Here is a 17,197-nt window from a genome sequence, read left to right as displayed (position 1 = left end):
GTGGGCTATCTTTGGAGATACCACAGCAAAACTTTACCAAAAATAATGATAAACACCTTGGCACCAGCTACAAAGAATGTGAAACGGAAAATGATACCGCAGATCGCGGACACCGCAAATTCGCGTTTCACGATGCGATAAACACCCGGTAATTCGCTACAAACACCCGTGCCCTGGGAAAGAATACCGCATGTTGCGGATGCAGAAGATTTGCGTTTCAAGGTGCGAAGGACCCGCTGAAACTCGCCGAGAACTCGCATCTCACGGAAACGAATACCGCAAATCGCGGACGCAGCAGATTCGCATTTCACGGTGCAACATGGAAACAACTCGAGTGATACGGAATCCGATAACGCGCACGCAAATCGCGGATAAAAACCATGAACTGACTCGCTTGTCAGACGAGCTGGTACAGCAAATTGCGCGGTTGGTGCGTTTGCTGTTGAATATCGTGTGACGTTCGACGCCACACGATATTCAACGCCACATAATAAGGTCGGAGCTCTAGCTGGGAAACTATGCAGGCCAATGCGGAAAAAAAGTGTAATATTGTCTCCAAAAACCTTTCGTAAAATTCTTAGAGCACATCTGCAGTGTGTTGTGTTTGGCCTTTCTGCTACTTGTTTTTAAATAAGCTCGACGCGTGTTGATGTTTGTAATTTTATAGTTCTCAGAACGAATATTTCTCTCTTCTCGCCTAGGGGTACTATATGTCGAAGATGAGCAGGTGCAAGGAGAGCTCCCGCGGCGCACTGTGGGTGAACTTCAGCTGAAGGACAGCAAGCTCTACTTCGGCGCCGTGCCCCCCGATTTTGATGGGTCAAGGTATCAAAGTTTGAGATCCAACAGCGACTTTGAGCGATTCGAAAATGTACTCACTAAAGTAATGCTTCAATGCAGGTTCAGTACTGTGGGCTTCCAGAGTTTCATTGGCTGCATGAAGGATCTACAAGTTGAGACTACACCGCTGGACTTACTCAAATATGAAGCGTACGGTGTTGATCCTGGCTGCTCGGACAGGGCAAGTTTCTTTTCAGTCTGGTTTCGATTGCATTCTCCCGGATCTCCTTCTTGGTTACTAATACATATATAATTTCTACTTGGTAACAGAAAGTGAAGCTGGTGAGCTTCAAAGGGACAGGCTACTTGGAACTGAAGGGGAAAACCCTGGCCGCTGAGGGCAATTACGGGTTCACCTTCCAATCAACTCAAACTGAAGGTCTTCTTATGATCTCTACGTTTTCTTCAGTCCAAGGTGCCGACGCGAAGCGGGATGTAAGTCTTGTTTGTGATGAACTTACGGGGTTTTTTGCTCCCTTCACTATTTTTCGTCAACTCTACTTCGTTTCACCTCACAATGAACCACGGAGGAAGCCAAGCCCTCGAAACCATTCCCATTCTGTGCGAGTCCCGCCTGACCTACGGAAAGAGCACAGCACGTAGTCATGCCATAAGTTCACAGCGCAAAGTTGGCTGCGATGGCTTGTAGCGCCATCGCTGCGATCCATCCTAAGGTGAAACGGAGTGAACTATACTCTCAAGCTCTTCACAATTTGGCTTTCCCTTCCGATTCTTGCCAGCATTATTACTCGGTGGCCCTGAAGGACGGTCACCTTGAGCTTCGTCTGAACGGAGGATCTGGCGAGGTGGCACTGCGCTCGGAGCAGCGGTACAATGACAACAAGTTCCACACGCTTACAGTTCTGAAGAGGCACCGAAAGTGAGTGGCTTTGTTTGACGCGTGGCCTCGAGGCTGGAATTTCTGGGATAAAAAAAAAAAAAAACTATTAACCAATAGACCTTACTCATACATAAAAGAGGGAAGTATACAGCTTTGTAATGTTTACACGTTGAAGCTATATTTCTACATATTACCTCCCGGCTTTCTTTTGAATAATCCTGCATTCCTTGGTCTTTTTAAGTAAACCAAAGCCGCAAATTAAAATGTGATTCAGAGTTACGCGCTTAATTACAGCTTCACTTGTTCACTTGCACTCTCCATTGACAGGTACGAATTTTTGTAAAAAAACCTGCTACTTGCCACGCCCAGCTCTTTATGCCAAACGTTCGGATCTTGGCTGATGCCAAAGTCTCGTTGTGCCCTTACGATACATTTCCAAATTTTCGTTAAAGCGTTCTATAAAACGAATAGTTCCATAAAATATTTTTCAAAAATGTGCAAGTATCGCTACAATGGTCTGATCCAACAAAGGTGTAATTTCTGAAGAGACAAATAAAGGTCACAATAGCTTTTGGCCAAACAGAGTAGACTATAACTTCTGGTAACCCTTCAAGATCTAACGAAGTGTCAGCAGCCTTCACCGTAAAGTAGAAATCTATATATTTGGTTTTATAAATTTGGAGATCGGTGATTGAGGGTGTTAACGCACCACGGCTTGGAGCACGTGGGCCAAAAGCTCTTACTGCACAACCCAGTGATCATGGGCTCAATCTTTACCTCTTCCCTTATCGATCTGGGTGAGCATCGTACCAGCGTGTGATAGTGTATCGCTACTGCGATGCACACTAAAGGCTGTGTTTGTGTCTTTCTTCATCAAGTCCCTTGTCCTTTGCAGCCAGGATTTTGTTTCGGGGGGGGGGGGGGGGGGGGGGAAGGGGGGAGGGGAGAGGGAGGGAAGGGAAGGGAAGGGAAAGGAAGGGGGGAAGTGGGGGGTCTTACCCATGACAAAATGCTGTATGAGGGTAGGGGGAAAGGAGGGTCCCAGCAAAATGAAAGATTTTGGGGGAGGGGCGAGGCCCCATGCCCCGCCCTGCCCCGCCCCCCCGCCTACATGCCTGGGCCCAAGGCTAGCAATGGTACTGCATCGACTACCATTTCTCATTTAACTTTCCTCTGCCTAGACATATGTACAAGACAATTACTTTTCCTAGTAATTATAGTGTCATAAGGACAGTGTGGTACAGACAGGGGTGACAGGTCCTTGGCACCTGCAGGGTCCAGGTGAACGTGGACGACACGGAGATCGGAACTTTGCGCCTTCCCAAAGGGACCCTGGAGGTGGAGGGTCCCCCCCAAGGGGGCCTCTTCTTCGGAGGCATCCGGAGCGGCATTGCTATTGGTGCCCAGGCCGCCACCCGGGAGAGCTTTGTGGGCACCATTAAGGATGCCGTCTTCAATGACGTGTGAGTGGACAAAGCCATGTTGAATTAGAGCATGTGGGCCGATTCAGCAACATGCTGTGCAGTTTTCGATGTGAAAGCACACAGAACCGATGTGACTAAAATGGGGGGTACCGGCAATACGAAAGGACTTAGCACTATTGTATAGGATCATAAATACAAGCAAAAGCTGTAGCACACGCTCGTTATACGAAAATACCTAAAAAGCATTTTACGAAGAAATATAAAATATCTTATATATTCTCGAGTAATAGACACAGTCTATACAAACAAGGCCCACGCGTCCGCTTTCTCGAAGAGCACACATTGAGCCAATCTCCAAGTCTTGAATAAGGAAGGTTACAAATAACAAAGTAAAAACAATGGTTCTCCACGAAAATGTGATCTGCAGATAGCATTTTCACGTGAGGGCGTTACATCTGTGCTGTAGGTAGCCGGCTCCTTGTCAATCTGCAGTGGTTGGCTATCCCAGTAGTCTGCAAGAAAGCCAGTGCACGGTGCATCCATTATTAGAAAAAACGCGGTATTAGGTGAGCTATGCACTCAATGTGGTACGATCACTTTAGTTCACGATGTCGCCAAGACGATTATTCCAACAGACCATTTATGAAAATTCAAAGGTTTGCACGCGAATCAAGATACAAATTTCGAGAACGCCCTGTATAAACTTTTTCCTGCGGCATTTACCATCTGACACTAAAGAACTTAAAGGGATACTTTAACGAAATTTGAAATATAACTGTCGTATTCAAAAATAGGTTGAATATCCGTAAATGACAATCGCACGTTTGTATTTTGAGCCTGGTGGCTGTATTTTTCGTTATAAATGACCCACTCTGGCAAGCGCTCGGAGAGCAGTCAGCGGAGACCACGTGACATTAAACGCAATCGTGACATACTTCGTCTCGGGACGAGCAAAGCTACGGCGAGGCTGACGTCGAGAGGATGGCCTAGTCGTTCCAGCCACCGAACCGGCTGCTTTTGTACAAATTTTGAGTGGCGGGTTAATCTTCTATAATCTTGTAGAGGGACAATAGCGACTTCTGGGTCACGCAAAAGGGATTCTCGGGAAGAGGGGAGTTCCTCCTTCCCCTCTTTTCTCGTCGTAACCGGAGGCGAGACAGTTACCGTCACTACCTCTCAAGGTTCTAGACAGGTATTACAAACGAGGCGTTAGTGACATCCACCAGGTGCTCTTTGCTAATCGTATAATTTGTTTTAAAATTCCTTTTCGTGACTTTTTTAACAAGATATTGGTGTGTTCGATGTGATACTGCTCCTTTGAACACATATAGACCAAAAAATAAGCGCCGAAATTTCGTTGTGGTATTTCTTTAAGGCAGGGTAACGCACTTGCTCGCCTGCCCTCTCTTGTGTTGGAGAATTCCTTTTGACGCCACAGAGGGTGCTGCACATTTCGCAAAAGCTCTATTATGAACTGTTAACCTCGATGGAAGGATGCTAACAGCTGTACCCTTTATATTGGGTGGTAGCTCGCACCACCTATCCTAGTTGTACGCCATTCGATTCTCCCTAGATAACTTCCACCAGTCTTCCGATGTCTTCTTTGTTATTAAAATGCACTTCGTAGGCAAAGAACCAAGTGTTGGCCTCCGTTTTATGCAAACCACCGGTGGGTACAGATACTTGTTTACGCCCACACAGGTTGCTGGGCTTCAACTCGCCCGTGTCCCACGAGGGGGCGGGCATTGGCCGACCCCTGCGACGTCCCCGGCCGGCCCCGGTAGAGCACGACCGCATGGAGGTGCTCACGGAGCAGGAGCAGGACCAGTGCGCGGATGCTCCGAGCCACGACGTCCAGGAGGGCGCCGTCAAGTTTGGCGACAGCGTGCACAGCTACGTCCGGCTCCACGACGTTGTCCACTTCAAGGCAGAGTGAGTGGAACCTCTTTGGGTTATGCCCCGCGATCCTGGTCGGTGACAGACAACCGGAGTCAACGTTTTAAACTTGGCTACAACTGCGAGCAATTCAACGTCATTAACGCAAACGTGTCACTTTCGTTTGTTTTCTTCACATTAGAAAGGGGGTGTAGTAAAATGTCCGGCGAAATAAACCTTGTAGCTGATTTTGAGAGGTTGTCAATTCTCCCCTTTTTATGCCTTCCGCTGTGTGTTTTCCTTTATTCAACTTCCGTGTCAGGTCTTACCATCATTAGGATATTACTACAAAGACCGCATCTCCACGTGGTGAATGATGTTAATTGGGGCGAAGCTCTTGTGGTGCTGACGATACTGATTGTATTGTTCGTAGGTAGTGCTGATGGTGCTGAATCTTTTTTTATTGCTCATGGTACAGTAAAACCTCGTTATAACAAAACGGGATATAACAAACTAATGGATATAACAAAGCAATCATAATTCCCCTTGCTTGCTAATAGTGGGAAGAAATGGACATTGGCTATAACAAACTAATGGTTATAACGAAATAATTACGACCACTCCTTCAACTTTGTTATAACGAGGTTTTACTGTAGTGCTGAGTTCCGGGTTGCATTTCGACTTCACTATTACTGCTTTCTGGTCGGTGAAATGCAGAGCCAGTGGTTCTAGCGGATCCAAGCTGATCCGCTAGAAGCCGTGGGAACAGTCCATGTCACAAAGAGAATGTGTGGTATGGAACGTGGTTATATACGCATTTGAGCATTTGCCCACAGCGCCCTCTCGTCTATAAATATTGAGCCAATGCATGCAAAGTTTAACGCGATTATGTACGCATTTGACCGCAGCGCCCTCTCCTGTATATACGTTGAGTGGCTACATGCAATGTTTCATCCATGACATCAGAGCCCCCTACTCGTCCCACAGTCGTGGCCGAGTGGTTAAAGCGATAAACTAGAAATCTATTGGGGTCTCCCCGCACAGGTTCAAATCCTGTTGACTGCGCAAACATTTTTTCTTTTTATGTGAGCATGGACGCCAGCCGGACGGACAGACGGACAAGGCTAGACCCTAAGGAGCTTTGCCCCTAAAAATATTTTAATCCGTGTCATACGTTACGCTCATCTTGGCCTATGTCCTCTTCTCTATGTTGCACTTCTCATTTGAAAACAAACTGACAAGCTTCGCATAAGCACGGTGACTCGGTTTTTAGCAATTAAATAGCCTCTATTCATACGCAGCTTCAACCTGAGCCTGGACATCCGCACCTACTACCCGAACGGCATCCTAGTCCTGGCACAGAACCCAGGCCACAACCGGCACCTGGCGCTCTTGCTTTCGGGGGGCAGGGTGAAGCTCGAGGTGGCTGAGAGGTCTCCCAAAAAGCTAGTCAGCCACGGAAATCTCAACAACGGCCAATGGCACCACGTAAGCCACTATAGGTTCATCCAGCAACGAAACTTTATACATAGAGCCAACAGTATTACGACCTTATCAGTACAAGGGCCTGTTATGAATATTTAGCACCATAAAATACTTCAAGTTGTACTGAAAGTATGCTTTCCAGTGTTTGTATTCTACTCCAAATACATACATTCCAGAAGTACATATGTTTATATCGGAGCGGGTTTCAATGTACCTAAACTACCGGCGCAATGGCCTAGCTAATCATAAGAAGCATAATTTTTTCTCAAACCAAATTATCAGTTGCTGATGCCAAGTTTTAACTAATTTATCCCTTACTTGGTTATGCAGTCTATTAATCCTTAAAATAATTTGCAAGAATGCGACAGCAGCCAAAAGAAAAACGTCGAACCTGTATAGGTTATTTACATAGAATGGATTTCTGCACCTATGCTTGGAGTCCAGCTATCACTTAGATGCACACGCCCTTCCCCCAATGCCCACCCGCTGCAAATCGTGTAGCACCCTCCGCCACAGTGCCGAAAGGATTTCTGGGAAGTGGCTGTACGGAACTGGATGGAACAGACAATGGAAGTGGCCGAGGCAACCCGGGCGAGCAGGCGAGGGCAGGCATTCGACCGGTTCGAAATCTTTTTGCGCACTTAGCCCGCTGCCTTTTGGTTTTTTTTCCAACTGATCTATCAGGTTTTCCCAAAGGAAAAAAAAAACTTCAAATCAACAATGCCGTCGGAGAGATCCCGTCCTCAGCACCTCTTTCCTTCCAGGTGCATCTGAGCAAGGAGGGTTCCAAAATAAGCCTCGAGGTGGACGACAAGCCGACCCTGAAGCTGCAGGTGCACAAGAGGCTGCCCTTCCGAGGTCCTCTGCACGTCGGAGGCATCGCCAAGGGCGTGTCCGTCCCTGAAGAACTGGTGAGTGCCAGGGCCTGCTCTGTTCTCGGCGTTCCAGTGCGCGCTCCTTCCCCGAACTGAGCGCTCACGAGTCACCCCTTTCGCCCGAACAGAAGAGAGAGAGCTTCAAGGGCTGCATCCGCAACTTCAACCTCAACGGCCAGATGGTGGATCTCGCAAAGGGCGAGTCTCGCGGCATCGGCGTCTGCTTCGCCACCATCGAGCCTGGGGCGCTCTTCGAGGGAGACGCATACGCTGTCTACGGTAAGTCCGAAGCGTTTTCTGTGCTTTCAAAGACGTCAGTTTCTTTAATTCTGCGATTCTGGGCAGTTGAGGCGAGTTTCTGATTTTTTCTATGTCTACTGCTTTGTACTACTTGCAGTTGTGTATACTCCAGTTCACCATTATTTTTTCGTTTAATGCAATAGGAGAGCAAATAATTTTTGAGTATATCCGACACTTCTCTGATGCCATAGCACGTGCACACATGATTCAATGACAGCTTCAGGAAGGCATTTTCTCTATCGGGAATCTAGAACATACCTCTAAAAGAAAAATGACTCAGAAGATTGCGGATTTGTCACCGAGCCCCGAATAGCATAATGTTGAGGTTAATTGGAACAATGGATAAGCAGCTTATCTAATATCAAGTTGATAGCACTTTTTTATTTATTTTTTACCACGAGTGGCAATCAGAATCTTGGATGCTGCGATCGGCGAGCAGTAGTTTACGTGCCATTCCAAATACAAACTTTTAAACATGGTGTAATAGTACGCCAAAACAACAAGGACGAAAACGAAGAGAGAACTTGACAGGACGCAGTGTAGCTTTCAATTCTGAATGGTTTATTTTGATGACACAGTTTTAAAACATGAAATCAGGCACACTTGGCAGAGCACAAAGATATGGTCTAGAAACACCCCCCCCCCCCCCCCCCCCTCTCAAATTCCAGCGTCACTGGTTCTTCAATAAGTAGTATTCTTGATCAGACAAGGAGAAAGAGGGTGCACTTACACAAGAATTGTCATGGTAGGACTCAAATGTCTTGATCTTCAAGGTTATGATGCAGGTGAGATGAAATCCTTCTGTCGATTTTACGATCCACCAAATCAGCTTGCACCAACAGTTTTGCAAAACACTATGACTGAACTGCTCCAGGCTTTACACCGATTTGTCCTCAAAACAATTCACAAAATAATTGCCAAAAATATTTTAATACACTCAATATCGTGATGTCATAATAACACTCAGTGCCTACTTTTCTGCAGTCGTCACAAATACAAAAAAGTGGACACTGATAAACCACTAGTTGCGCAAGATTGCACCAAAATACAATGCCGAAAAACTGGAATTTAAGAAGTACTTTTCTCAATGCAAGTGGAGGCAGATCAATTAAAGGGCGAAAATCTGGAGGAGAGAAGCATGGGCACTACCGTTTAACCAAGTGTGTAGCAATAAGCCGGCGCAGCCTGGTAGCTGAAATGTGAAACGGACGAAAGAGGATTAAATGCCTGCCGAGTGAGTTGCGACTATACAGCAAATCGCTGGATACGCCTCGGATTGCATCGGTGGCTCTTTTCTTTGGAACGTGGCACGGTACTACAGTAGACGGGCGCGTCTCGCAGGCGAACGCTTCAACGTAAACGACAAACTGGATGTGCGGCTCGAGTTCCGCACCTGGCGCCTGAACGGGGTCCTCCTCAGTCTGTCCAAGCAGCCGCACGGCACCCCGGCCCTGGCCGTGGAGCTGCACGAGGGCGAGGTCATCGTCTCGGTGGACCTGGGCCACAACGGCACGGGGCCCTTCCGGGCGCGCAAGAAGTTCTCCTCTAAGCAGGCTATGTGCGACGGCCAATGGCACACGCTGGTGGTGCACGTCTCGCGCAGCGAGGTCTCCCTCCGGGTGGACCGGCACCAGGCCGCCTACGGCCTGGCTCCGGCAACGCCGCCAGAGCCACACACGGAGAGTCCACTCTACGTCGGAGGACTGCCCGGTAAGAACTGCCGGGTCATGGGGATCTTTGGTAGACTGCAAGCATTGGCCATTAGCTGGCGATGGTCTTTTGGCCAATGGCCAAGGAGTGGCCATTCATCGGCCAATGGCAGTCCGATGGCCAGAGAAAGCTAATTCATTGGCTTATGGCAGGCCATTATCTGGCCATTGACCATTGCCAGCTGATTGGCCAAAGCTGTGCTGCACAGATGTGTTTCTTGCTGCTCTACTATGCTTTCGCGCCGCTATACTTCGTTCCACTTTAAATCCGCTCGCAGCCGGTGCTACCACCCCATTGAGGAATGCCAAAAGTGCATTATCACGGTGCTTGTTGTTTTCGTAAGTTTACTATTATTGACTCAACCGATAACGTGCAGAAAAGGTTGAGCAGACGATCGCGTGACGTGATAAGAACGAACAGCGGCAGCTGGAGCCTACACGTCGGCATTCTTTCTTGCGGGCGTGTTTGCGCCATAGAGCAGCCTCTGCTTGTTCCGGCGTAGGTTTCAGCTGCCCCATCCTTGCGCGAAAGAGTCTAGAGCGCCAAGTGGGCATCGAACGGCCGCCAATCTAAGGCAGAATCTCCAGCACGGGCGAGATTCGAGTCTTGCCAGTACGAACGATGGATTAGGGCCTGAAGGCTGCCTCAGAAAAGCTTGCGTACGCATTGCGAGAGAGCGCGCGAGAAAAATTCTGATACGCAGAGTATGAAGAGCACTAATCTAATGCATATGGTTATCTGTTATGATAGTGCGCTATTTTATATTGAAGTAAATGTAGTGGTATTTAGATTCAAAACATTCTTGCCATACTTTGTAACGATGTCAACTGTTTGGAGAAGTTGGACTGCATGAAGGCAACACTGACATAAAGTCGTTTTGCCTTAGCCATAACAATCCAATCCAATCCAACTTTTGTGTCCCGGACCCGCATTTCCCTTTTACATGCAGTCCGCACATACGCCTCCGTGTCGAACACTCTATCCGACTCATCTTCATTTCTTAAAGGGGCCCTGCAACAACTTTCAGACTGCAATTTAATTTGCACCGAACCTGGGAGCACTGAATGTAGTAACTTAATGAAACTTTTTTTTCCTCGTATTTTGCTTTATTTTAAAGGCCCATTCACACTCTTGTGACCTCTTAAACCTGGGTTCCTTAAAACTTCTTAAACCAGAGAACACACTGGCGCCATCTATTGGGAAGCAGTGTAAACTCAATGGTCCGACATATTTTTTTATTTCTCGTGCATTATCCTTTCTTTCTTGGCTCGAAAAACTTTTGTCAATGTTATAACCGAGCCTTTCTATGGGTATACGCACATTTGATCTCGGAAATCCCGCAAAACCTTCACTCTTGTGAAATGCAGTTCCAGGGTCACCGCATAGATGGCGCCACAATTCCAGTGTGTTGCCTCATTTAAGAGATCTCGTCTCTCTCAGTCGTGCTCGGTCGCAAAAGTGTGAACGGGCCTTAAGTTATAGGCCAATTAAAATTATAAAAACATGCAAAAAATAACCTCCTTCATGACGTCCTTGGTCCTGGCTTGAGTGGCCGCAAACCAGAGGAGGGGTGGTGAGCTCAGCGAGCGGCCATGGCTGCCGCACTTCGTGTCGGCGGCTCGGTAGGGCGCCACGAAAGCATATGTGTTGGATAGAATGTGTGAAGCGGGCGGCCAGGGCGGCTCGCATTCCATTTGCTGCGTGAATAAACACTAATTCGGCATGACACTTCATTTACCACAAACGACAGCAAAAACAGGGTAAAGATCAGTTCAGAACGGGAGCCACTTTGCGCTGCCATACTGCCCAATGGCCAAATTGCTTGCCAAAGGCATTCGGAACGCTCGGATCCTCGAGCCTGTATACGACTGCAGCGCCGCCGCATACATCCGGTACCTTTCTACACTCGCCGCTCGTCGGTGCCTGATCCCACCACCCCTTTCTGGTATGTGGCGCCTTTTCCACCGCTTGGTGGCAGATATGTCGACAGGTCATTTGTTTCCGAACTTTATAAACTGCAATTGTTTTTTTTTTTTTTCTGATCTAAAGTATTGAACAAAACTCCTTTCAAAAATAAATAAAACGGTTTGCACCCCTTATATTTTGTGTTTCGACTAAAAAAAGCTTTTAGCGGCTCTGACCAGTAGTAAGGCCAGGACCAAACACTTCACAAATCGCATGCTTTCGGCACCACGGGTCGCCCCCATAGGTAGAGGAGGTTTTCGCGTCATCCGGTTAAAATATGACTCACTGATATTTAGTTACTCTCTCTGTGCCCGCTGGCTTGCCCGAACCCCAAGAGACGTGGAAACCGCAAAAAAGTTAAACGTTTATTATGATTGCAGGGTCCCCAATGGCTAAAGTCCCTTGATAAAATTCCCGCTTACAAGTATTGCCAACCATTGTTGTGGAAACGTGCAAGACACGTGGCACGAGCAAGTGCTCCGCCGCCATTTGCTTCCAAGGGCCGCTCGAGACACGGGCCTCGTGTACTGGCGCATTTGATGCTACTTGAAAGACTAACGCAAACACATCGAGGTGCTTTACTAATGGCCACTAATTCTGATCCCGGGCTCTCTTCGCCCCATTGCTTCCAAACGGTATCTAATCCATTTAGTAGTCTTTAGTAGTAACAAGCAGACGGAGCCGACGCGTCTTGGCGCACTAATACATACGACGGAGCAAATGTTCCACATGGCTTGCTATAGGCACGTGATTAGACCTGGCTGCCTGTAGCATTGGGCTTTAGTCTATCGCAGGATGAGACGGTGTATGGGTACGCATTGAACACAGCCTGAAGGCACTCGGCCGGCTGTCCGGGTACGATTGAAGGACCTAGTGACAAGCCGCCGGCAAAGACGCCGGGTCTCCCGTAAACCACAATCGATGACACGCAGAATGGCCATTGCGTTCCGTCCCAACGGTCATGGTGAGACCGAGCGAATGGGCGACCAAAAGCGAGGAAGAGTGGGTGGCGCCCTCTCCCGGCGCAAAAGCCAACTGCGATGAGTGCTCGCATGCTCCATTCGTTTTCAGCGACACGAGGCTTGTTGGGTACGACAAGCTGAATAAAGCCGACGCTGTAAAAAGCGCGGATCGTGACGCATTCACTGTGCGTGATTGTTTTAGTCAAAGGTAGCAGATGCACAAAGAAGATGAGCGCCGTGACGGTGCTCTTTTATCATGGCTTGACTGGCTCCGTCGGAGCGTAGCGTCTGCTTCGGTCGGATTCAGACTGCAACGGAGTAAATCCTTGTCCGCAAAGTTTTTCCAAGCCTTTCACTGCTTAAAAAAAAAAAAATCCAGCTGAACACAAGAAGGCCCAAGCTTGCACTTGTCCATTTGTCTGCATTCAGATGGCAAGTAAATGACGCATTTGAAATAAAAACAAACTTATAGAGATGTCCAGGTATGAGTAATCGAGGGAATTTAGAAACTTCCTCGTTACATGCAAACAGTCGTTTTTCAATCTGGAAGTTTGAGAAGATAAGTAGCTTGTAATTCGGTGACTGTAGTCCAGTATTGAGCAGTAACAAGGCCCAATTTCGAACCGGCCAAAAAAATCTGTGTTCTGAAAACGCGAGATAATCGAAAACGAAAAGTTTCCTTTCTCAAGTAACGAAGAGGAATTGTAATTGTAATTGATTACATTTTTCAAGTAACAGGTAAAAGGCTAGTGCTGCTTCAGTACTTCCACGGGTGATGCTGTGGTACTAGCATTGGTACCAGGATAGTAGTACTGGTAGTGGTGACCGGTGCCAGACTGGTGGACTATATCCAGCAGCAGGTGCATTGTAGACTACATTGTGAAGTCGGTTTCTTCTGTGATTAGAGCTTGCAATGAGCATCCTCAATAAAGTTCCTTTAGCATCACCCTTTCCTACTGTGTTAAAAACAAACATTTTTTTTTTGTTCTGATAACTACGATTAAATAGACCTTAATACATTACTGAGGTTGAACTTTACGCTCTTTACACAAGCATACTGACACAAGTGCGACACATGCAGATACTCACGCACGACGCTACCGAGACGGAAGCCCATCTATTGCGATATAACCCCAAAGATAGGTTCAGATTTTTTCATCTTCTAGCAGGCTATTTCGATATGTGGGCGCTTGTTAATTCATCGCCTCCCGGCAATACCTGTTGCAGATGAACCAATCGTCGCCCGACTCACGCTATTGATGGCTGTGACGGTGGTAACCTTTTCAAGAGCAATAGTTTATTTAAGATGTCACTCGATACAGTACAAAACATGAGGCTAAGCACCCGCACATCTCATTATAAACTATAAAATAAAGAGAAGAACTATAAAATCTGATTTAATGTCCCGCCTCGCATAGCCTGCTCCGATAGCTCAAAGATGTATTCCGCACACTATAATGTGTGATGGCAAGCTTTCTCATAGCCGACTCCTTGATTTACTTGTGTTTGACATCTTTCCCGCGACTGAATGATGAGAGACGAGCTGCCTCCACCTCTACCCTAAAAGCAAAGTGGGTGCATAGATTCTCTTTAGTCACCGACAAGGGGCAGGGAGGAGCGTCTCCTGCCCCGCCTCCAGCCAAAGCTTCCTATTTCTTTCAGGAACGCTTCGAAGTCTCGTACACCTCGACGCACGCACGTAATCAAGCACGGCAAAAGGCGTAGCGCATGCCAGGCGTTCAAAATACACGCCCTGCCGTTGTCATTCTGTCCGTGACTGTAGCCTCTATTTGAAACTTTGATTTTCGGTCGTACTCATCAAGTGCCACCTTCTTTCTGTAAACCTTAAAGCAGTGCTACGCCAAGACTCGCCAAACGTATGCGGAGCGCAAGTTGGTCTGCTTCTTTCGCAGGGGCTGTGGTGACGTCGGAACGTCGAGCTGTGATTGGCTCTGAGCTGTGATTGGCTCTGATTGTAGGATAGTGGGTAGGCCTCAAGGCAGCTTGCTTTGAAGTCTACCCACTATCCTTCCATCGGGGCCAATCAGGCCTCGGCCTTCCGACGTCACCACAACCCCTGCAAAGGAAGCAGACGAACCTGCGCTCCGCATTAAGTGTAGCGTCGCGACCCCCTCAGCTTTTCCTGTTGCCACAAACTTTTCAGTTTTAGTGCATTCACAGTGATACACCAAATTGATGCCAGAGTTTTGTTTTACGGTTATAGTAGTCCAAGTAAATCAGCTGGGCTGCTAACCATCGCAAAAATAAGAGGCATGTCGGCGCAACAACTGATCCTAATGGCTAAAGTAGTAAAGTGGGCTTGCTTGTTAGAGCAGTTTCTCGAAACGAGGAACGAGCTTGAAGGTCGCAACTTTCAGTCCAGGCTCGAAGTAAAGTTGCAGCCTGTTTTTTTTTTTTTTTTTTTAATAGTCGTTATTGCAGAGAATTTTACTCCGCATTTTTTTAAGTTCCCAAGTTCCCAAACCGCTTTGGCAACCCGACGCTGAATCTGTCGCGACTTCCCCCAGTTTCGCCACCCATGGGGGAGTGGCGCGATTTAACCCGGTTGATTGGATTCCCCTTTGCAGAGGGCAGCACCAACGGGGCCTTGTTTGGACGAGACAACTTCGTGGGCTGCCTGCGCAACGTCGCCGTCAACGACAAGCGCGTCGAGTGGATCGACATGGCTTCGCTCCACAACGTCCTCCCCAACTCTTGCCCAGCCGCTTGAGCAAACTGGGCCATTTGTCAAACCAAAAGGCCTTGAAGCGCCTATTGTTTAACTTACAACTGACCACGCACAGTGTACGCGCCCCGCGCAAATCTTGGGAAGAACATGGTGACGGAGTTTATAACAAAGGAATTGAAGCATCATGGTGCCAAGTTCTACCAAGAACCTCTGTGAGACAAGCTACTTGTGCTTTTGAGTAACAGCAATTTTCAGTCCATCTTCGAAGTTCAAAGCATATGTGTAGGTGCTTAACGTGGAACGAACTACAGTTTACAAATCACTGCCTCCTAATAAGGAACTTCAACCTACCATTTGTCATGCCAGCATATTAATAGAATAATACAACGTTGCCAATTCAACCTGAAAGGTCAACGTGTTCATGCCTTGAGCTCATGAAGCATTGCTTCGTACAATAAATGCATTATAAAGTCGAAAGTTTGCATAAACTTAAACTGGAGCGTTTGTTTTGGTGCAAAATCTGAACACGAACAAAGACATGCAGTAAATTTCAGTGTCCCTGGGCACGTTACTGCCCGATTGTATAAAATGTCAATAATACGAGCAAAAAAGAACAAGAGCACCAACGTCATGGTGTTGCACTTTACCACTGCTTGACAGGTGATGTCACGTAGCGTTGAACTATATCTTCAAAGCATTTTATAATGCTTCAAAAATATCCTACTTCAATGAAGCTCTGTTCTTTGGATATGTCAATGTGGGCTCGCATAACACTTGCCAAATCGTTCATGATGTAAACTCGAAAGCTACGAAACCGTAATTATATTTGCAAAATATTCCGCGGTTTAACTGCACTGGCTAGATTCTAGTTACCTTTAATGTACCATCACGGCCAATATGAGCTGAAAGGCCCCTCCGTGTGGTTCCAGGTATAATCAGAGCCACCTATCGCATTTGTCTGCAAACTGTGATGCACGCTGGGACCAAAATAACTCCTCTCCAACGCTCACGGTGCCACACTGCACTTCCATGTCATCAGCTAGTAAGCAAGTGGAGGTGGCATGACTTCGTCTAATCGGGCTGTAAAACCTAGGCACATCGCAGCATATACCTATCGTCAACTTTCTCAAAACATTTTTTGCAGAGCCCCGACCTAATATCACGCAAACATCAGACCACAGTTGAGTTTAATCGAAACTGCATATATATGTATTCGCACCAAAAAAGAACAAAAAACATATTCTAGCAATTTGCGTGCTAATAGCATGCAAAAAAAATCTGAGCATTAAAACGTACGTATTGTCAAAAGAAAATAGCATATGTAATGTCGTTAGCAAAGGTGAATCGCAAAGTTCATGCCCACGGACATATGAAGGTCGACCTGGGAATGCACCACACGAAAGCATTGCGGAGTTACGAGGGACGAAGAGAACCACTAGGTCATTAGAACTGTATCGGTAAACCCTGTCCAATTGGAGCGGGAGTTTGCGACAGTCCTGCCACAGTCGAGAACTGCCGTCTCGGTAGCAGACAACAAGGAAGCGCAGCGTGGTGCCAAAAGTGCCGGAGGGGAGTTTGTCGTCAAAGTGCATCAGTCTGCAGAAAAATGCGACAGGGGGCTCTGGTAGCGCCACGCGCCCCGATAAGCGGCGTTTTAGCTCGTATTGCCCGCAATAGTATATGCTTATGTTTGTTTTTTTCAACATCTTTTGATCTGGCTATAAAAAACAAGAATGACAAAAATATTTTAATATACTAAGAATGCAGATACATATCCTAGCTACTTCTTTAAGTAATCACCAAAGAGATTAAAGGAGCAGTTGCGATGTGCAAGAATTTTTTGATTGCACCCCCTAAACCAGATTGCTGCCGGGGTTCTCAGTCCTTTCATCATGCGCCAGAAAGTCCGTCACCTGCCAAAGACGTGGGTGTATGAAGAAAGCCGCATAAAGCTTTGGTGAGCACAAACAGACGTCCTTGATGATGGTGGGGTCACGAAAGAAGGTCAGTCTTGTTGAGCTCATTACAGAACTACTGAGAACTCGTGCGGCAACCTTCTTTGGGGAGAGTATCAAAGAGTTTGTGCTTAGTCATGACTGCTCAAATCTGCACTGATTACATGGAGAACTAGCTAAACTATGCATTATGTGTTAATATTTAAATATTAACACATTATTTTGCGTGTCATCTGAAATCAATTGTTTCAATATGGGCCAACTAATCGTGTCCTC

The 17,197-nt window shown here is 47.0% G+C and overlaps 1 protein-coding gene across 1 annotated transcript in view; it reads left to right on the top strand.

Annotated features, from left to right (window-relative positions):
• The window catches only part of LOC121833524 (laminin subunit alpha-1-like), a 163,711-nt gene extending 148,251 nt beyond the window's left edge, over window positions 1–15,460 (top strand). The window contains exons 52-62 of the mRNA XM_042286910.1: window positions 702–825; window positions 901–1,021; window positions 1,111–1,275; window positions 1,581–1,720; window positions 2,956–3,144; window positions 4,807–5,037; window positions 6,282–6,468; window positions 7,230–7,376; window positions 7,469–7,619; window positions 8,982–9,350; window positions 14,866–15,460. Of these exons, the coding sequence (XP_042142844.1) occupies window positions 702–825; window positions 901–1,021; window positions 1,111–1,275; window positions 1,581–1,720; window positions 2,956–3,144; window positions 4,807–5,037; window positions 6,282–6,468; window positions 7,230–7,376; window positions 7,469–7,619; window positions 8,982–9,350; window positions 14,866–15,008 (1,967 nt within the window). The 3' untranslated portion in view covers window positions 15,009–15,460. The remainder of the gene's footprint in view (window positions 1–701; window positions 826–900; window positions 1,022–1,110; window positions 1,276–1,580; window positions 1,721–2,955; window positions 3,145–4,806; window positions 5,038–6,281; window positions 6,469–7,229; window positions 7,377–7,468; window positions 7,620–8,981; window positions 9,351–14,865) is intronic.
• Window positions 15,461–17,197: the final 1,737 nt, after the last annotated feature.

The sequence above is a fragment of the Ixodes scapularis genome, unplaced genomic scaffold (assembly GCF_016920785.2).
Source record: "Ixodes scapularis isolate PalLabHiFi unplaced genomic scaffold, ASM1692078v2 PGA_scaffold8__174_contigs__length_109621045, whole genome shotgun sequence".
In the NCBI taxonomy this organism is placed as follows: Eukaryota; Metazoa; Arthropoda; class Arachnida; order Ixodida; family Ixodidae; genus Ixodes; species Ixodes scapularis.
This window is presented reverse-complemented; position numbering and strand designations above follow the sequence as displayed.